This window comes from Equus przewalskii, chromosome 26 (assembly GCF_037783145.1).
Source record: "Equus przewalskii isolate Varuska chromosome 26, EquPr2, whole genome shotgun sequence".
Classification (NCBI taxonomy): Eukaryota; Metazoa; Chordata; class Mammalia; order Perissodactyla; family Equidae; genus Equus; species Equus przewalskii.
This window is the reverse complement of record NC_091856.1, coordinates 7,469,646-7,492,073: the sequence shown is the minus strand read 5'-3', so window position 1 is coordinate 7,492,073 and position 22,428 is coordinate 7,469,646. Positions and strand designations below refer to the sequence as shown.

Genomic DNA, 22,428 nt, shown 5'->3' with positions numbered 1-22,428 from the left:
CTTCCCACCTGTAACACATACACACACAAACCTTCTCTCCAAAGGTAGAATCTAAACTTCTTTCAGAGACCCTGGTGAAAGTGAACATTACCCAGTTTACCCTCATTAGCCACTTTATGATTTGTGCAGGACTAGACTGAACTGGGGCAATCACAGATACCCAGGTGTATCCAGTTATTAAAAAGTTCCAAAGTTGAATTTGATTCAAAAGTCTGTTGGGATCTCAGACATTCCTATTAGCCCAATAAGAAAATATCAACCCCTCCAGAGAAGCTAAAGAAGCTTAGAAACCCATTCAATACAGTTGGCCCTCCGTATCTGTTCCACAACCGCGGATCACCTACTAGTGTTTACGACCCGCGAATGTGGAACCTGGAAAACAAAGGACCAACTAAGGGACCTGAGCATCCACAGATTTTGGTACCGTGGGAGGTCCTGGAACCAATTCCCTGTGGATACTGAATGATGACTGTACTTCCATGGCCCTGAAGAGCCAATCTGGAGTAGGGCTGGTCTCCAGGGAGAAGAACAGGTACATACAATGTCAAAGGGCTAACAGAAGGGCCTGGCTGTGGCTTTGCTTTCTCAATATATGGGGTGAGCAGCTGCCCATAAACTTGTCTGGAACTCAAAACCAGAGCTAGTAACACTTTGCATCCTTAGTTGAGCATCAGCCAAACCTAGGCACTCCCTTCAGACTCAAGTGGGAAGGTCAGAGCCAGGGACGATTAGTGCTAGCATAGAATGTGAATCTTCCTTCTTTTTGACATCTTAATCACAATATGCTTTTCACTCTTATCCTGAAATACCAGATTTCCCTTATTTATAGTGTGATATAAAGTCCTCAAAGAGATAGGGATTGGGGCAAATGAGCCCTACAAATCCCCGAGGGGCTTGAGCCAGTTGCTACCACCGCTCACACACCACTGTCTACCCCTTGGAACAAAGAGGATAAAACCTTATCTTTATTAGGGCATGAGGTTAAATTAGCAAAAAACTGCAAGCTTGTTGTTTTTTTAATATTAAGAGACAGGGAATCTTTTTCTACTAGTATATAATCCTGCTGAGTTTATGAAGACAGATGGGAAATTAGGAGAAACTTACTTCACACGGGGAAGCAACCTTAGGTTATTTTCACATAAATTCTCAACTGACATTCATCTCTATAGACAACTTGATCACATCAGTCACAACAAAACAAACATATAATTCTCTTTCTCAAACTCTTTTCCCTGTTCTGATCCTACATGGAAAACATGTTCTCATTTGTAAGTGGGAGAAGAAACCATTTGCTTTCAGGAGAAAAAAAAAATCATTTGAGAAGGACATATTCTGAATGCCATAATTTTCCCATTTTTAGAGTAAAAATAACTATGGAATAAATAGATACATGTACATGTTACAGAAAAAAAATGTGTGCTTGCACATGTGTGCAAGTCTGTATTTTTTCTCCCAATCTCTGCTTGATCCACATCACAGGTACAAATTCCACTGCCTTATTTCATAGGATAATCATGCTTGAGCTGGAAGAAACCTTAGTGTTCAATCTGTACATTTTACAGATCAGCAAAATGAGACCTAGAAGGTTGAGAGTGGTTTTTGCAAGGCCACATAGATCACACAAGAAGCAAGATGAAAATCTAAATTCTCTAACTCCTGGCCTCGTGCTGTTTCCAAAGGACCATGAAGCTTTTTCCCTAGGGTCTCTACTGAGATCCCATATAGGTTGGTTAAAAAGTATAAAGAGTACTTTTATTGTTCCATCTGTAACATGCCTGGGTGTGGAAGACATACCAGCAGTGTGATGGCGTCAGAAGAAAAACTGGCCTGCTGCTGCTTTTAGAGAAAACATAGTCCCCAAGTCCTTCCGTCCTGACAAAGCTGATACTGTTGAAAATATGTATCTGCAGGAGGTGAGTAAAAATCAGTGATTTCAGGCCTTCGGGTCACTTGACATTTCTTATAGCTCTTGGAAAATTCTGTTCAATTCTGTGCAATACAAGTTTATGGAGCATTACAGCAGAGGAGGCCAGTGCCCTGCCATAGTCCCTTGGCACTCGCTGTTTTCTTACAAGGCAACTCTCAGCCTAAGGGCTTTCTGAGGAGCAGGAGTACACTGGCTGCATGCAGGACTGGGCAAAGAGCCCAGGAACCAGCGCCCCATGGAGTCAACCTCAAACAACGATGCCACTACCATGTGATAAGTACTTCAGCTTCCTCGCCCCTCAGTGGGGAGAATCTGAGGCACATTCCAGGCAGCCTCCCAGAAGTCTCCAGCATGCCCTGAGCCTCAGTTCTGCACCATGGGAACCTGCTCTTTAATGCACCTTGTGTTAGCTTCATTCCTTTCCATTTCCTGCTCTCCACAGGTACTTTCAAACTACTTGCACTCAAATCTTTGTTTTAGGGTCTGTTTCTGGAGGAATCCAACCTGAGACAAGCATACACTCTGTACAAATCACTTTTCTACACTAGGTACCAAGAGATATGAAGATAAAAAAGATATCACCCTAGGCCTCAAAAGTTTGAGCCCAGGGAGGGATGGGAAGACTCCTCCGTATGTAACCACACAGGGAAGACAAGAGAAGACAGTTTGGGAGGAGACTAGGAATATAGACAATAAAAACATGTTCACTAATGAAAGATTCTCACAATGAAAAGTGGAAGTTGCCATTAAGAACTCAGCATGAAATTCTCTACAGCAAGAAGGAGTCAAAGAGCCTAGGTAGTAACAACAACTAAGGTCCCGATTTCACTTGGAAATACGTGTCAGAGAATTTGTCATTGCTTCTACAATGCAAACCTGAACATCAATCCAAAAGAAAAAATTTCATACAACCCAGCTTTGTTTATTAGTGTCAAGAGCAGGCACAAAACCCCCCAAACTGGTTGGCCCAAGATTAATGGGCTATTTTGCATCCTGTGTTTGAAGAATGTCAAAACTGTCTTTTCATTCAAAATAGACTAATTTCCGTGGAAAGCAAACACATTAAACAGTTAAATTTTGTGTATGTCATTAGGTTGACAAGTCAGCCATTTGAGTTTTCACTTGAGCTGGCGGCTGTGCCACAGTCAGCCAAATGTTTGCAGGTCACAGACATTGGCGACACAGAATCCTATAAATAACTCTCCTTCAGCCCGAGATGGTTCCTGAATAAAAATGACAGAACAGAGCAAGTGGAATAAAAGTATACAATCGGACACCCCAAGGGCATTCCTGAGCTGATAAAATGCTGGCTTTTTCATGGTGTGTGGTTCCAGCTAGGTTGTCCTGTGAGCGAACGAGCAGTAAGCATCTACCTGCCATGTGCTCGGTACCTTAAAAACTCTATTTAATCCTCAAAGCACCCTAGTGAAGCAGGTATTATTATTATTACCCTTTAATAGATAAGAAAATAAACTAAGAGATGCTCACTAACTTGCTGAAGGTCATACAGCTATTTTGTCGGACCCTCAAATCCAAACCTTTCCCAAAATATCATGCTGTTTTCCTTTAGGGCGGAAAAGAAAGTACACCAAATTTCAGCTTCAAAGTCATTTGTCTTAGGAGATGACACAGATGAATCTGAACAATTGTCAGCTGAGAGGAACTTATGTTTTAGTATCACAGAGTTGAAATTCCTATTCAGTCAAATAACTTCTAGTTCCCAGGAAAAGGAGTCTTTAAAGGATTCTTTTTATTTTTTGGCTAAGCCATTCTTTTGTGTACTATCAAAAGAAAATTAATTCCTAAGTTATCTAAATTCCATGTAATACACACAAAATTAATATTAATCTCCAGAAAATCTGAAGATTTTTCTCAAGGCATAGCTGCAGGATTTAATATCAAGTGATGAGGATACTTTGGGAAGGATGGTGAACACATTAGATTTCAAAGAAGGATGAACACCCACACAGAAATGATAACAGACAATGTGAAAAATAAAATTGCCTAAATTGACTCAATTTTCATTAGGCAGATTTAATAAAATTTCCTTCATCAAATCTCTTTAAAAAATTTTTTAGCCCTCCATCCTTCAAATCTTATGCCCTAATTCACTTGGAATAAAGTTTTTCTATTCCATAGTTATTGTCTGCTTTAGTTCGGCCTCCCCTCAAAATGGACCTTGAGACAATGATGTGGGGGCAGGGAGTTCATTTGTGAAGCGATCCTAGGAAGCACGTGAGAGAGTGGGGAAGGGAGACATGCCAATAAAGGTGCATTGATGAGTAGGTTATCACTACAGGCAGCTGGCATTCTGCCTTGCTGGGGCTTCTCATAGACTATAGCAAACTTCCTTCAGAATGGTCCTGCTAAGGAGTGAGGAAGTGAGACTGTTTATCGGCCATCACTCTCCTTCACTGGGGTGACTCCCCAGCAATCATAGCCTACTCAACTTGTTAGGCATAGCATGTTCCTTAGCTAGAGAATGGCCTCAGACAGAGGACGGAGAAATCTGTATGTTTTTTTCAGGACTGTTTGCAAGTGCCTTTCAGACGGGTCAAGGGAAATAGGCAGGGTACTGCCAGCATCTGCTAAACTGTCTCTATTGATGTACATTTCCACAATGACCTACTCCATTGATTGATTTTGTTCTCAAACTTTACAGGACATGAGAAGGACCTGAAAAACTTGGAAACTGCATACCTCTATCCCCACTCTCCATTCTGATTAAGATCAGCAGTTGGTGAGCCAGCCCTGATGGCCTAGTGGTTAAAGTTCGGTGTGCTCTGCTTCCATGGCCTGGGTTCAGTTCCCACGAGCAGAACCACACCACTTGTCTGTCAGTAGCCATGCTGTGGCAGTGGCTCACATAGAACAACTAGAAGGACTTACAAGTAGAATATACCACTATATTCTGGGGCGGGGGGCGGAGGCAGCAGGGGGTTGGGGTGGGAAGACGAAGATTGGAAACAGATGTGAGCCTGGGGCTAATCTTTCCCAGCCAAAAAAAAAAAAAAAAAGATCAGTGGTTGGGCTCAGGAATCTTAACTTTAATGAGCACCCCAATCATTCCAAAGCAGGTGGTCCCCAGGCCACAGTGTGAAAATACTGTGTTGCTGGAGCCAAAGACCATGAATTCATCCCCATGTGGGCTAACCAGTGTCTCAGAGAGAAAAATCTCTAACTTGGCCACAGATGCACCTTACCTTCCTATGTCCCATTTTTTTCAAATATAAGCTGTTGTTTACAAAAAGAATATAATGAGAATAATATAATGATGGGTTAGCATTTTGCAGGTCTAATTCTAGAAAATCACTTTAAATATGAGTATATCCAACTGATCATGGGTCAGGAGAAAGATGATCAGATACCCTTATGCTAGAGTGAACATACTTTTCTAACACATGGTGTGATAAGCAGGAATGAACTTATGGGGAAAACAGAAGAGTTGACATCAGGATATAAGATGATGTCATTGTACCTATATATGCTGGCCAGGAATCTTAGGAAAAAATTATCTTCAAGCTTTCACTTCAGGAAACCAGCATATAAACCAGTGCAGCTTTGGGAAGCATCAAAGCTAGTCCAACGGTTGAGATTGTCTTTTTCAAAGTTTCCTGGGTTATGATAAAGGGTGACGTGGTAGGTCTAAAAGCCATTTGCTATGCTCAGTTTTTTGATAAGACAGCATCCCTTTCACGTTTTTCTTGTCTGTCTACTACTTATTAGGGAGAGTGGGCAATGAGGGCCCTAGGGCCATGACACATGTTTCTAAGAAGGCTATTCCGCAGTCTGGGGAGAGATGGTATCCATTGTAAATAGTGAAAATCTAAGCTTGTCTCCTCTCCTTGGCTCTGGGTTCTCATCACTACTTCTCTCTGCCATTTCATATCACCAGGTGAGGTATAAATGTAAAATATCCAGGAGTGTTCTAGTTTCCCAAAGCCCTTAGGGTAAATAAATTGCTTAATATGGCCTACAAGGCACTTCACTATCTGGCCTCTGTCTGCCTTGCCGTCTCCTCTGTCGCTACTCCCTATCTTATCCTCTAAGCTCCAGCCTTATTAAAACTCTTTCAGCTTTTCAAATTCTTGGTACCTTCTTAGGTCCAAGCTGTCCCTTGCTCCCACGAGCCTACCCCTTCACTTGAGTAGCATCTCACCAGTCTTCAGGTTTTCGTCTAAATGTAACTTCCTCTGGGATGCTTCCCTAACCCTTGGGAAAGGTGAGTCAGAGCTGATGCAGAATCTTTGCAGGCCTTGGGATCTTCTACTCTTGAAGGCTCCTCCTCGCATTATGTTAAGTATATTAAGACATATCGTATTGTATGTTATTGTGATCATTCTTGCTGCAAACATGTGGAAATAATTTTTATAGTTCTGCTTTTGAAATTATTTGACTACGAATAACTAATTTAATTTGCTATTGATAGGACAGGGTTGACACTTACAGATTACAGGCTACCAACTCAGTTAATAATCAGCTGCATGATCTTAGACAAATTACTTAACCTCTCTGAATCTGTTATCTGAAAGAAGAAGGATTTGCCTAAGTGACCTAAGATTCTGTCCCCTGCCCCCCCCCCCAACATTTAGCATTAAGAGTCTATGCCTTTATCATTAACTGTGGGGAGAGATGTTTTTGGTGGTAGTAAGTACATGGCGGTAGGAGTAGGGCAAGAATTCTTTACTTCACGGGTATAGTTGGAGAAATATAAATTTATTTTATACAATGAACAATGTAATATATCAAGCTATAAGCAGAGAAAATAAATTCAGAGCACTGAAATATATTTTCCTAAATAAGACTGACAATTGAAGCATAATTAGATTTATAGTAATCCCCCTAAGGCTTGGTGTTGGAGACGACCACATTAGTTCGTGCTGTAAAGATAATCAATGTTAGAAAGAGCAACTCTCACTATTGTTTCAATTAATTCTACTCTGAGAAACGATGTGAGATTTTGGACGTTTTGTGAATACAATGAGTTTTCAAATTATGAGAAGTAACCAGTTTCTGCCTTTCTATAAAGAATTATGTATTTCATACTATACACATCAATAACTTAGTGCAATCTTAAAAAGCAGTTAGCTAATTTTTTCTGATGGAAAAAGTAATCAAGTTCCATGTAAAAAACATACATTTAACGTCAACACTCAGAGATTAATGCAGATTTCTGTGCATACCTTTTCTTCGTAGGCATACAGTTGTATAGGCACAAACACACATTTCCATAAGGACATCACATTTGACACCTGTGTTGCAGAATTTGAATGGAGAGGTTATCTGGCTTAGAGGCTGCAATATCTGCGGCTGTGACCTTAACATGCCTGGCATATCTGAGAAGTTAGAAGCTGAAGTTCCACAAAAAAACAATTTCCGTAAATTAATCTGCCTGGAGAAAGTGGAAGGAAAAACGAAGGTGAGGAGACAAGTGTGTCCGGCTTAGGTAATGGTCTTTCCACAAGTACATGGATTCATGTCTGAGTCGTGTGAACAGAAGGGCTGTAGACAGCAACATAAGACATAGCAGCACCCCACTGATGCTCAGGTGACGAAGTGAGACACGAAATTGGGGAAAAGAGCTTCTTCCCACCCTCTGTGTAAAGAAAGTACCAGTGGCTCTGATCTTAGCACCTCCAATATAAGCAACGCCAGCAACTGCAGGGTGAGACAGTTTTATGTGGCTTCTTTGCTTGAGGAAATGGATGTACATGGCTGGAGTTGATGAAGAAAATTCTCTAATTCTCTGGGTAGCAAGAGCCAAGAGACTGCTTCATGAGCACGGGTGACAATACTAGGCTTAACCGGGGAGACCGTGGGGCCGCTGGAATCCTCTGTGAGCAGGTGTGTGCAATAGACAGCGAAATTTTGGTTCTTATCAATAACGTCACTGTCATCTACATTCACAGTCTGGTGAAGCTGAGGGAAACTCAGGTTATATGCTGTTTTGTATTCATTTGTTCTCTCCCCATCCCCTTAACTATCTAATTTGAATATTTTTTCAGTGGATTAAATATTTATCTATAATACCATTTTTATGGATGCATAGTGCTCTACTTTTTGAATGGATAAGAATTTTTTAATCCCCTGTAGGTCAATATTAGGGGCCTTTCTTTTCCATCATTAACAATTTATGATAAATTACCTTACAGCAAAATCTGTCACATCCATGATTACTTCTGTAGGGTAGATTAAGAGTGTACTTTTGGGGTCAAAAGAAGAACACAAAGTCTTGAAGATTTTGGTACACAGTGCCAAGCTGCTCTCCTCACAGATTGCTATTTTATACTTCCTCCTCTTATAAGTGTGCATTCTTATAAATTACACTTTTATATGCTGTGAGTTAGACTAAAATATAAGACTTGGGTTCTTTTTTTTAGAATAAATGATCATAACATTGCATTAGCTTAGAAATCAGGCTTCATGTAATCTGGGAATTAAGATTCAAGAGAAATACAAATAGCTTGGCCAGCCAAACATATCAATGACAACTTAGACTAATTCATATTAAAGGATGAATTTTATGAAAGAAAAATGCACCACAAAGCAAACAATGGATCACCTACAGCCTGTGCAAAATAGACTGCAGGAGGACCAGACGCTATCTTTCAGAATTCTCTAAAAATACAACAGGTTCATTCCAGAGTCTGCTATTATTTTGGTACACTTGTCTGGGCTCATGCTCCGTAGAAGATTAATGTAAAATTCTATTGAGGATCAGAGTACTAGTGCATCCATTCAACACGCTTGGTTTAAGGTAGTATAATGTTAATTCTCAGGGAAACTGATAGGGAGCATGTTACCGTATGGCATACAGCATGGGGACAAGGTCATCTGTAAAGTTACACAAAGCAGGCAGTGGAATTAGGAAAGCATTCTAGGGTAGAAACTGGGAAATGTCACCTGGGTGTAGATGGTTCTTGCTAAGACTGTCGTCTTTGGATGGTCTCACTAGGACGAGGACTTAGGGTCACAGGGGAATGTTAGTGTCCCTTCATCCAGTCACTCGTGTGACTAGAGTGCTAGAGTCTCCTCTTCAGCCTCCTACCACTTGGCAAACTGTTCTCTACTTGAACCCTCCAATGACAGGGAGCTCTTCCTGTCAGTGCCATTCACTACATAAATCATTTAACAAAGAAAAACCTCAGCAACACATGCAAATGTCACTATTAATCAGAACACGGCTAAGTAAAATCTTTTATTATCTGGATGATTTAAGACAATTTGTAATATGAAGAGACAAATCATGAGGGCATTGTGATAGCCATGTAGGCTATAAAGTCTCTCTCTCCCTTAGACACTTTTGTAGGATGTACTTCCCCACCACCCCCTTCGAAGTTGGGCATGACCACATTTCTGTTGCTTTGGCTAATGCAATGTTAATGGAAGTGACCTATGCCAACTACAGATGAACCTTTAAAAGAACCTTTAAAATTTCCATGTTTGCTCTTCTTTACCAAAGTGATCATGGAAATGTGTTGAGATGGAGCCTCCAAACAGGATGGGTCCCTGAGTTCTTGTGATGGGCAGAGCCCTCTCACCAACCTACACAGGACTTGCCCTATGAGAAATCAGCTTGTGTCATGTTAAGCCAGTGAGCTCTAGGCACTGTCTGTTATTGTGGCAAATCCTATCCCATAACGACCGTTAGAGTCGGTTTTAGCTGGGACTGTTGAAAAATGTCAACTTACCAGATACAGCCTCGGTCAATATATGTATTTGGCACAATTGCCTATAGATCTATAGCTACAGTAATATTTGCATAACCCATGTTCAGATACCTTAACATTAAAAAAAGAAATTTAATTGCTTTCACCATTTTGAACTTACTAAGGCACAAAATGAACATATATTAGAAAACTGTTCAAATCTTAGGAGACTGTGTGCTCCAAATTCAGCTTAGTGGTTCCCTTCATTGAGGGGAAGAGGAAAATGGGATCCTATAAGGAAGAGTACATGAGAGCTTCAAGTATATCAGTTACGTTTTACTATTACTTATTTTAAATCCAAACTTAAAATGTCAAAATTTTAAGATTTTATATAGCTAGATTGTAAGTACATGAATGACTTTTCTATTATCTTCTATTATAGACTATGCTTGAGCTTATTCAAAACACATTTTTAAAAGAAAGTTATTGAGCAATTATTGAAGTCAAACGGGCTTTCTGATTATTATCAGCTAAGCTAAACCTCTAAACAAAATGCCCTATTTCTCAAAGGGTTCCAGATAGTTAAGATTTACCTGGATTAAAACACAATAAGACTCTTTGAGCTCTTAAAGGATGGTAGATTGTAGAAAGGGAGATTCACATTTCAACACTTCTATATGTTTGAATTTTGGACTTTGAACATATCAGAAAGAACTTCCTCATCCTATGTTCTCCACTAGAGAAAGTTCACTTTTTGAATGTCACTATAAGACCAATCACCATGCCTACATTTATGCAGTGGAAGGAAAAGATTTCAATTTATGTTAAAGTAAAATCCCAACCTTAACACCTATCGTCTGTGTGGCCTTGAACAAGTCAACTACCTTTACTGTATCTTAGTTTCTTCATTTGAAATTTAAACAGCATAGGGTCAATACGGATCCTGATGCTTTTCAGTACTCCAGTTTTATAGTAAAATACCAAATGCAAATGTCAAATATGTTGTATTTAATGGTATAATAGCATTATTTGGGAATTAAAAAAATCTGAAATTGGAATAACTTACATCTTGAGATGTGTACGGAGAGCTACATATTTCATTAAAAAGTTGACAAAAGCAAAGGTACTCTTATTCTAACCTCATCCCAGACCTATTCAAAATCTTTCTGGGGTATTTTATAGCTACTATCATTATCATTTTTAGAGTACTAGAGAAGTTGCACATCTTTTCTTTACTCACTAGGATTTGTATTTTCCCCCAGAATCAGGCTGGGTCTTTACTATCTTTGAAAGGGTAGTGGGGGAAGAGGGTAGGCCGTTAAGAAAAACAGAAGGAGGGTGTGCTAGGGGCTTTACAGAAAGAGGGGCTGGGAGGTTCCCAGGCCCAACTCCCAGTTCTTCCCTTGGAGTGCAACCACCTGATTTCCCCAGAGCCATATTTCCTCCCCTCATGACTTTCTGTCCTCCCGGGCCAGATCCACTTTCCTAGTCCTAGCTTCTCTTCCTCTCATGATAATTGATTGTAACTGGGACCTTGATCCCAAAACATCCAACTCAGAGAGACTCAATGCTGAAGAATAAAGAGCCCTCACTCAATTGGAAGAGCAACTGAGGACAAGGATAAAGGGTGATGGCAACCACCTCTCATTTCGAAAATAAACACCAGTGTTTTGATGCTATGAAAAATAGATACCTAAATATTGGCATTGTCCTTTTGCTCCAGTATTGAAATCACTAGTCAAAATGATGATTAAATAAGAAAATGCTTCAGAAAGTACTGTACAATTTGCATTTGTTATTGCAATTTAAAAGACGCACAAATTTTTCATCACTTTGTTTGAAATCTTATCCAATAACACCGCAATATATATTTTTAAAAACATTGTTGTTTTTGTTATCTGTTTTATATTTGGTAGGACCTGTTATTTTTAATTATTTTTATGTTAACACTTATTAACTACTTATTACTTGGCAAACACTTTTATGTGCATTACCTCATTTATTTCTCAAAAGTGCCCATGAGGAAAGTTTTAATTTCCATTTCACAAATGAAGCAACTGAGATCCAAAGACGTTACCCAAGCTTCTACCAGCAGTAAATGGCAGAGCCAGCACTCAAACCCAGTGCTTTTGTCATCAAGTTATTTTCTCCTTCTACGAGGATAAGTTTTAATACTTTCTCCTTGGCAAAAATCAGCAGAGTTTTTTTAAAAAGGAAAAAAAAAAGCTCTCAGTGTGACTTAAATATAAAAATCTGAGCTAGCTGCAATCTAAGTCTCAGGAAAACAAGGTGGGCAGAGCTGCTAAATCTCAGCATCTGCAAGGAAAGAGCAGAAACCAGGGCCAAGACTCACTCTTCTTTTAAAAATTGAGGCACACAAAATGAGAACGGCATTGAAATGGCACTCGTTGTCCACAAATGATGATGTGGCATTCCTTAATTTCTGACCCCAGAAAGACACTCAGAATCAAGTTCTTGCAGAACTTCAGGAGATAATTTATCTTCAGACTGGGATTTCTAACAATCACCTGTAGGTTCGAGCTAAGAAAAATGAGTTGTCAGAAACAGGCAATAAAAATTGCAAGTATAAGAGACCATCAAAATGATAAAATTGTCACATCTATACACATCAAGCCACAACTACATTCATTATCTCCCAACTCCTGGTACTTAATATTGTCTGCCAAGGAAGCTGAGCTCCATTTCCAGTTTTGCTGTAAGCACAACTATATTTGAAAGACACTTGACTATTGGAGTTATTCATGATTTTACAGAGAAAGCATGCAATTGTCTGGAGAGGAATCCACCGGTATCTGGGAAGATTTGTCAAAAGGGATATCTCAGTCCTAAGCATTTTGGGAAATTACACTGGTATTGATTGAGGGAGCATGGGGGATCTCTGACAGCTCACACTCTTATTTTTAGGGAAAAAAATGATTTTTCAATCATGAATTTGAATGTATTCTTCCTCAGGGAAATCCTCCTGTTGGAGATCCTCAAGCATGAGAGGTGTTGCTGAAGTGACAGAGAGAGAAAATGAGAAAGGATGAAAGCACGGAGAGAGGGAGAGGGGATCAAAAATATATTGTGAGAGTAAGGGGGAGGGTGGGAGGGAGGGAAGGAAAGAGAGAAAGAAGGATTAAGGACGAAAAATACATAGAACATTCAATTATTTTGATCATTATTTTTATTTTTTAACTATTTTGTTGTAAGTACCCTTATCCTCACCAAAAATTAATACTGTTGACTTCAAGGAGAAGAAGTGAGAAAGCAGATATCCTCACGTTCATTTAAGAGTTCTTAATTTCCTACTCCCTCTGACTTCTCCAGCTTCTGTCTACTTCAGCATTTGCTATTTTTCACTTGCTCTAATAGAACCAGATCAGTGATGAGCTGAAAGCTGTTGGTCAGAAATATTGTTGTGGACCATCCTGGAATTTTAGTGGTTCTGGATTTCCCTCTCATTAGTGATAGAAAAGTTCATATTCTGGCTCTTAAAATCCTTATTCTCTTATCAAGGGCTTTCCATCTAAGAGGCTCTGGCCAGCATGGCAAAGTACATTTAAGGACGAGCTGACACTGGGAGATGTACAAAAGAGACACTTTCTAAATATCTAACATTCAAGTGTTTGGTTTCTAGAACCACCTGTGTTGTCCACTACGTTTATTTCTCAATCCACTCTGCTGTCATCCCACTGTTAATCTCCTTTCAGCGCATCACCTTCTATATGCAGTCTCTTAATCTACAAACTTTGCTCTCTCTCCAGTGACATCTTAACCTCTCATTTTGGTTTGTAACATCAAGGATTACCCAGAGCAATGCTCTCCTAACTTGTTACCACTGTAAGAACTTTTGTGCTGCACGCTGCTTTGCCAGACAGCTTCCCTACCACTGTTTCAGCTTCTGGGTGGGTCCCAGGCAGGCTCCTACTTTGTCAGCACGTTTGAATTTTAGAGGCTGGTTGGCATCTATTCTTCTCACCAACTTCCACAAATAAAACATGCCCCGGTCAAAATTCTGTGCATTGGTAGTTAAAATCACCAAGAAAACGCACATCAGTACTCCACTGTGGCCACTTACGTGCCTTTCATTCCTACCTTGCCTCCCCTACACAAATTTCAACCACAGCCCAACAATTCTGGCTCTATGACAAACTTGGTGAGATCCAAGTTGCAGAAGCCTAGTCAGTAGGTTAAGTATACAAGAAGGCAACACACATACTGCCTTGAGGGGGAAAAATAGACACTGAATAAGTATGTGTTGAGTGAATGAATGCATTCATGGAACAAAGATGGCATGAAAACATTCCACTGCAAACTTCTACAAACACTGGCTGGCAAGCCTTTTTTTCTTTCTTTTAATTCACATGAGCTGAATCAAAAAGGCTACTAAAAATTAGAGTGGTAATTGAATAAACTGATGACATAGTGGACCTCGATGGGAGTAAAGAAAGAGAACATGCCAATCTTGATAACATGAGCACTCAAGTTGGAACCGAGACTCCTGTGTAAAAGCCAGAATTCCTTTTCACTTCAGAGAATGAGTTGTTCTACATAAATCCACCTGCTGGCATAGGAAGACTACAAGGAAGGTAAACTTTGACTAATTATACTTTGTGATTGTGCAAGTTTGGGTTCTGAATATAGAAGCCTAAGCCTAAGAGAAACACGTGTGTAAAATCCCTCCAAAGAGACACTCTTAAAACCTAAGGCCCACATGAATCCTACAGAAGAAGCAAGCTCTGCTCAAAATGAGATAAAAACAAATCATAAAAATAAATAAGGAAATAATTCACCGTGAGCTAGAGACAGCAGACACAACATACAGGAGGATTAGAATATCAATAATTTAAGATATAATAATCTGAGAGAACATAAAAGAAAAACCACAAGCATAGGAACACTATAAAAAACAGCAGATGTTTTAAAATGCACATAGAACTTCTAGAAATGAAAAAAGAACAAAATGGGTTAAGAGACATCAAATATAAAGAATGAGAAGGTCTGACATATGAAATAGATGTTGCAGAAAAAGAGAATATAGAGAATGAGAGTATTTGAAGAGGTGATGGCTGAGAGTTTTACAGAATTGGTACAAACATGACTTTTTATATTCAAGATGCACAATATAAATGCACGCTTAGACACCTGATACTGAAACTGAAGGACACCAAAGAGAGAGAGAAAAATTTAAAAGCAACTGGAGAGAAAAAGTAGATTACCTATTAAGAATAGTAGTAAGAAAGAAGAGTTTTTACAGTGACAATAAAGGCCAGTGGGGTAGGGAGGGGAAAGGAATAACACTGAAAATCCTGAGGGAGGAAAATAAACCCTTCAATCGAGAACTTAGTGTCAAGCTAGATCACCATTCTAGACTAACTGTAACATAAAAACAACTTCAGACAAATATTAAGAATGTTTATAATTCACTAGACCCTTGCTGAAAGAACTACTAAAAGACAAATTTCATGAGGAAATAAACCCTAAAGGAAGGAGAGGAATAAAAGGAGCAATGGTGAGCAAAGAAACTGACAAACACAGTCATGCATCACTCAAAAACAGGGATATGTGCCGAGAAATGCATTATTAGACAATGTGGCTGTTGTGCGAACATCATAGAGTGTACTTACACAAACCTAGATGGCATAGCCTACTATACACCTAGGCTATATGGTACCAATCTTATGGGACCACTGTCATATATATGGTCCATCATTGACCGAAACATTGTTACGTGGAATGCGACTGTATGTGGATAAATTCAAACAAGGCAGGGATGTCCTCTATCCCCGCCTCTATCCAATGTTATACAGGAGGTCTTAACCCAAGCAATAAGACTAGAAAAACTAACTAAAGTCATAACAATTGAAAAAGAAGAAACAGCTCTGCTACTACTTGCAGATGATGTAACCGTCTGAAAAAAAACTCTAAGAAATATACAGACACACTCATAAAACTAATAATAGAGTTTAACAAAGCTTCTTCAAGGAAACTGATATAAAAATATCAATATTGTTCATATAATGCAGCAACAAATAATCGGAAAATGTAATTATCCCCCAGCAATTCCACTGCTGGGTATCAATCCAAGAGAAGCTCTTGTACACACGCACAAGGAGACAGAATAAGAATATTTTCTGCAAAAAAGTTGTAAGAGTAAAAGAAAATTAAGAAAAACAGAAAAATCAACCAAACTTCCCCTCGCTACGTATATTCACACAATAGGATAAAATGGAAAAATTGAAAGAATGCATTGCCAATCTGGATAAATCTCAGAAACATAATGTTGAATGAAAAGGCAAGTTGCGAAAGGCAAGTTCAATATGATATCCTTTATGTAAAATCTTCCTAAATTTTACTTATGAATCTATATGCATGTAGGAAAACTATGAAAATATGGATGAGAATCATGCAGGGAGACGAAGCCTCTAACTTCACATATACAATTACTTCTGGGTCAGTAGGATTTGAACCATATATCTACAATATTTTATTTTCCTTGAAAAAGATATTTGAAGCACACATGGCAAAATTTTAAGATTTGGTCTACGTGGTGGGTGCTGGGATGTCTGTTCTATTATTTTCTCTGATTGAATTCTTTCATAATTAAAAAATAACAGTGAAAAGATACTCATTGATCAAATTGACATTTTAACCAAGTTATTTTTGGCCAAGTTTTCTGATATCCCTGTTATCGTGCCTGAAAGAGTATCGGTAAACAATAAGTGTTTGATGAATGAAATTCAAGAGAACCACGAGAGCACGCTGAGCTTCACCTCCTCCCCTCTCAACTTCCACCATATTCCACTTAACTTCCTTTTCCCTGCCTGTTTCTGAGAGAAGCCACTGATATATCTTAAACTTTGATGCAAAGTAATGATGACAATATAGCAAGAAAAAGAATAAACTATCCTTTCCTTTCCTAGAATTTTTCACTTATAATTCATGTTCGTGTCAAGTTAAGGCACAGAAAGACTGATTTATGTCGCTTGTTGCCTCTCCAGCAGTCAAGCTCATCACCCACACATTAGAGGGATGAAAATCCTCAGAGAGAGAGCTTCCAGCTATAAATTAAAACTCTTACTTTGAGGTTTGGTTCCTGTTTGATTTTTAAGAAAATTTAAAATAAAATTGCTACCAGGGGGATAAAGATAATGACAGATGACTTATTCCTCAATTTCTTCCAGCTTACTTTAAAATTTTATTTTTCTTATAACAAAGAGAAAGGGTTTTAACGTTGAAAAATAGTGCCATAGCCTTCTATCCTTTCTGCATGAGCAGCAGGAGAAAGGACTCCTCTTCCTTCATTACAATTTTAATATGAACAATAGTAACTAGAACCCACAATATCCACAGTGTATAGTATTGTCCAAATAGAGTTATCCCTGGTCTTGCATAGCAAGTGAAAGGAAGAGTGTTAAGAATATGTGTTTGGGAGACGAGTTCTTTGTTACCCTTTCAGAGATTCAGCTTAGCTTGAGTCTACGTGTATCTTGACATATCAACATCTCTGTCCCAACCTAATCTCCTATTTCCACCTGATTCTGCAATACAAACTGGTTCACAAATATCACCAGAAAATAAATCATCAAGTAATATTTCTTCATCTTAACTACCGAAGGATGCCTATAAGGTGAAACTCAAGCATCGGCCAAACACATACATATTTGGCCAAAAATCAGAATGCTCAATATTATCCAACAGACTATATAGACAGCTAAAGTTATTTCAAGAAGTAGAAGATAAAAATATTTGTTGCATTGATTCATAGGATGTGTTTAAACAACATATATACCAAAAGTACATTTTGCTAATATAAGCAGTAGTTTAACCCAAGTCTCCGTTATCACGAGGATAATAAAATGGATCAACACCCATGCTCCTGTCACTCTCAGCCACATAGATCCCAGGACAAAAGAACATGTGACAGCTGATCCTTGAGGTGTAGAAACTACCCAGGCAGTTACCCAGAAAGGAAATTCAGACATTTGCTTTTCAGTTCTCTACATGGTCCTATTTTAAACTGGTCTTTAGGATAAAAAAAACCCATTCGATTCTCTACCTCTTGATAAGGCAGAAATAATATCATCTCTGGCAAATCAAAATTTTGAGATAACTTGTAGCAGCTTTTTGATTTTTCTTTGTATCACGTGATTCCAAATTTCCTAAAATCTCCATGTCTTTGTCTCGTCTATAGTGAACATTACCGACAGGGAGGAATAGTGGGGAAAGCGTGCAAGAAATTTAACCAGAAAAATGCTGGAGAAACTCTTTTCTGGTGCAAACTTGGAGCAACTCAACAAAATCATTCATGACCAAAAAAAATGCACATTACAGAAGCTCTTAATACACCATTAAAGAAAAAGCCCAGTGGAGATTGTAAACTCTAAGATTCTTTTTCGTTATTTGGGCTCCAAGGCAAAAAAAATCACCTGTAAACCACCTGGTTTATTGAATTCCTGAAACATGATATTGATTTTTAAAAAATAATTAAAATGCTGTACTCATAGTTAATATATTGAAGTCATCACTGAATATAGAAAAAATATAATAAAACTATTATTTTATACCCCATAGATGAAGTTTATAAACTTTCTTGTTGTATGGCTTCCTATTCAAGAAATATTTTGCATAATTTATTAATTCTTTACAATATTTGTGATATTGAAATTTAATTGTCAATCATGAGATTAAATAATTTTACAAAATAACCCAAGTTCTCAGCCCAAAAACTGCTACTATTATTTCAATGGGTCCATAAAGGTAAAAAAAAAAAATACACATACCTCAACAAATATAAAACACGGGATGATGGAATAACTTCGTTGAGTGTTGTTTCCTACAGCCATTTCTTACACCATGTAGCAAGGCTGCACTGTTTCAAACTGTCCGGGCTGAAATAGAAATACGTAGCATAGTGTAAGAACCATATGCTCAACAGTCCCTTTGGTGTTTACATAAAAATATCAGCTGCCCTGTAGATAAGCAGGCTGTGTACAAACAACGCAAAATAGTGACCTACAACACAGTCAAGTCAAACTAATAATCACCCCAGGAAAAAGAAAATATATACTAGCCATGAAGAGTCTTAGAGCCAAAACGACCAGATAGGGAACCTCTCGTACATAGCTTTAGTCAATAGAATTCTAACTGTCTGGAACTGCACGGATCCCTAACCCAGTAGATGGCCTTCATGCCATGACACAGTTTCTGCTACAAAACATGTTATTGTCCATCCTGGCTGGATCTCCTCTATCTGTGCCTCATCCTCCTGGTTTGCAACCTACGGACTTGTGTGTTTCTGCCCTTGCCTCTCCCTTTGGAGGTGACATTTAGTACTGAGGCACCAATCCCTGACTTCCTTCCTTGACCACTCTCTGCCCTTGCTCCCTTGACTACATGGCTATTAACAACGCTGGATTAATACATCAGTGATCTCTCTCACGGGGTTCCCTCAGCCCCGTGTGAGTGTCACCCCAAACACAAAAGGTTGACGCAATAATACTTTCTTGCAATGCTGAAGAATGGAGGAGCTGGGCAACAGCAGACTGTTTTAAATATTTTATTAGAAGATCTCTGTTCTATGCTTGCTTAATCCAAATATCTTATAATTCACTTATCAGTCTTTATCGTTTAGATGAGTCCTCCTGTTAGTATCAATTAAATACAGTGCCATATATCTGGAAGGAAAATTAAATTTTAATCACCTCGAAGTAGATCGGGGCACCAGAAAAACCAAAGGCATCAGACATGTGAAGGTGGAAGTCCAGGCTCTCCACTCGGCCTCCTATGATACCTGGTTGGAGGTGGGCCCCTTTTACTGAGCAGAACTGGAGTTCAGACTCCCCAGTATGCCTCTACTGATACCACCCTGGTTGGGAGAGAGGGAGGTTCCTCTCTACTGCTCCCCATGTGGCCTCCACTGACACTGTGGGAAGGTGGCCTTGTTATTGCTGAGCAGTTGGTAAAACCCCTGCCTTTCCACTAGGCCTCCTCTGATACCATTCCAGTGAGGAGGGAGTCAGGGTGCCTCATTACTGGGCTCCCCACAAGTTCCCCCCGTGAGAAATGAGGGCTACTCATTACTGCCCAGCATGAAATAAAGTCCTGGCCTTCTCTGACATGACCCCAGCAAGAATTTCGGGGAGCTTCCTTACAGCCTGGCAAGGGTTGAAGTCCAGGGTCTCCACTTGGCCTTCGCTGGCAGATAGAGGTGGGACTGCAGTTTTTTTGTGATGTGTGGATGGAGTCAAGGGGTTATTTTCTAAAAGTTTTCTGCATATTAGGCTGCAGTTTTCCTGGCCCTTGGGCTAGAGAGAGCAGGTTTTCCTTGGGGCTATTTTGTCTGAGAGTTACCGGTATTCCGGGGTGGTGAGCTTCTCCGATATCCAGAGATATGAGGCAAAAAGAAAATCCTGGAAACTCACTATTGTGTTTCTTGTGTGCTGAGGTCCCCCGCCAGTCCCCCTTTTATATCTGCCTCTCAGAGCTTTGTTTGTTGTATACATAACATCCAAGAATTTTAGTTGTATTTAGTGGTAGAAATAGGGAAAAATACATCTTACTCCATCTCCCAGCACAGAGGTTGTCAGAAGTCTTTTTAAAGGAATACCACATACGGCAGTGACCAAGATTCTTGTGACCCCAGCTCTGCTGTGTTCTCATGAATTTGAGCCTCTTGGTGTCAAAATACCAGAACAAACCACATCATTTGTTCACTCATGAGTCCCTAATTCAGGCCAGCTATCCCATTAGGCACAACTAGAAGCAACGAGTTAGCCAAATACCCTGTATTCAAGGCACGATGGCTATCAAGAAGCGATTGAAAAATAAACAAACAAGTAAACAATGAGTTATAAGAGGGATAACAGCAGCACAAATGAATGATCAATTCTAACTCTTGAAGTCAGTGGCAGAGTAGAGACGGTACCTAGGACCTGCAAGACTTTTAGGGGTTGATTAAAATATTTCAATTTATTTTAAGATTTAAGAAAATGAAGTTTTAGGTAGAAAAATATTTTAATATATTATTAAATTCAGATTTATACCAATTGTAAAATATAAATAAAATAAATTTTTATTTTTATTTTAATAGAGAAAGGGATCCACAAAGGCAAAATTGCTTCGAGTCCACAAAAAGTCATAATAGAGCCCTAGCTGGGAGAAAATTAAAGAAATGGTTCTTAGAGAAGATGGCTATTTAAGTTGATTAAAATAAAGGTAGCTGCTCCTCTATCAGGAGGATGAGAGAAGCATTTCAGCGAAAGGGAGCAGCAGGAGCAAAGGTTCCAAAGATATGAGTCGGCCTAACATGTTTGAGAAACTAAAAACACAACCAATCTGAATGCATGAGAACCAAGGAGGAGCTATAGATGCTACCAAAATGTGTTTATGTCCATGTGCTCTTTATGCCCAAACTCTCACAAGCAGAATACCCCAAGGATAAGAAATACAAGATTGGTCCATTTCCATACCAGATAGGAACATAGGGGGAAAAAAAGAATATTGAGAATGCTTTTTTTTTTCCCCCTGGTAATTAACTCAAGAGCTCTTCATTTCTAAGCAGGTAAGAATACTATGGATCATACTTGTCCAATGAAGGAGTCAATGCTATTTCATGTGTTTCCACTGAATTTTCCACATAATCTCTTCTTGCTTATGAGAAGCATAATCATTCCTAATCAACCCAGGACAAACACAAAAATAATTACTGCTTACCAAGTATCTGTTTTAGTGATACTGAAAATGGATGGTGCTGGAGCGTGATCATAGCTGGATGGGCATAAACCTCTTCATTTCTAGGTTATGCAAAGTTGACTCTGGCTGACCAGTCAAGGAAGCTGCAAAGAATAGAAATGCCCTTGAGAAAGAGTCGCCATGACTCAGTGGGCCTTTCTGTGCCACCTTGATGTGAATCTAACATTGCCAGCGGTCAAAGTCATAGCCTGTGGTCACTCTCAGGATCCCAGAGTCGATGATTTTAGGGAAGCTAGAGCTTGCTCTTTGTATAGAGAATAGTTTGAGCTAATTTTGCTAAAAATGTCATGGTGGTTCCCTTTAAAGATAGGAGGATATGAATTAATAGAGTTCACTAAAACAAAAATCTAACAAATAAATAAAAAATAAACAACAAGTCCACCAAAAATTGTACCCTTCCTAGTAAGCCCAAGAACTCTTCACTTTGAGCTCACGTTGATTTAGGACAGTGTTTCTCAACCTCATCACTGTCAATATTTTGGGCGAATGAATCTTTGTTGTGAGGGGGCTATCCTGAGAATTGTTGAATGTTTAGGTACATCCCTGGCCTCTACTCAGGAGATGCCAATGGTAGCAACTCCCCTTCTCCAAGTTATAACAGCTAAGGGAGCAGAGGGACATAGGGTGGAGATGACCAGTAATTTAGGAGGATTGAAAGCAGAGCCCCCAGGACACGAGAATTTTTGAGCGGTGAAGAACTTGTTTCCCCTGGGATAAAGGCCACAGTTTTGCCAAAGGGAACAAACCTATGCCTGCTTAGTACCTAACAGCGGGAAATCTGGAAATTGTTGAGGTGCCTTCTTGGCATTTGGGGAAACAAAGGGCATGCCAAGCTCAGAGACCACGTCTGGGGAAATAGCAAAGCCAGTATAAGTGGTAGTTACTACCACTTGAACCCCAAAAGAAAGCAAGTCTGCTTTATCCATTAGGTACTATAGGCCCAGTTCCTAGGGCCTGTTAACTATTTAAGATCCCATGAAAATATACAAGATATGAAGAAAAAAAGACACCAAAACTATGCAAAACCAAATGAGTATGTAAAATTCTTGCAATTTCATTAATTACTCAATTTAGTGTTTATAACAATTCATTTGA

The 22,428-nt window shown here is 39.2% G+C and overlaps 1 protein-coding gene across 5 annotated transcripts in view; it reads right to left on the bottom strand.

The window, feature by feature from the left end:
- The window catches only part of PLPPR1 (phospholipid phosphatase related 1), a 264,088-nt gene that overhangs the window by 104,740 nt on the left and 136,920 nt on the right, over positions 1–22,428 (bottom strand). For 4 of the 5 annotated variants that reach the window (XM_070595294.1, XM_070595293.1, XM_070595295.1 and 1 more), the window contains one exon: positions 18,363–18,470. In XM_070595294.1, the coding sequence (XP_070451395.1) occupies positions 18,363–18,425 (63 nt within the window). In that variant the 5' untranslated portion in view covers positions 18,426–18,470. Of the gene's footprint in view, positions 1–18,362; positions 18,471–21,294; positions 21,417–22,428 lie in introns of all 5 variants that reach the window. The other variant, XM_070595296.1, reaches the window with a different exon arrangement.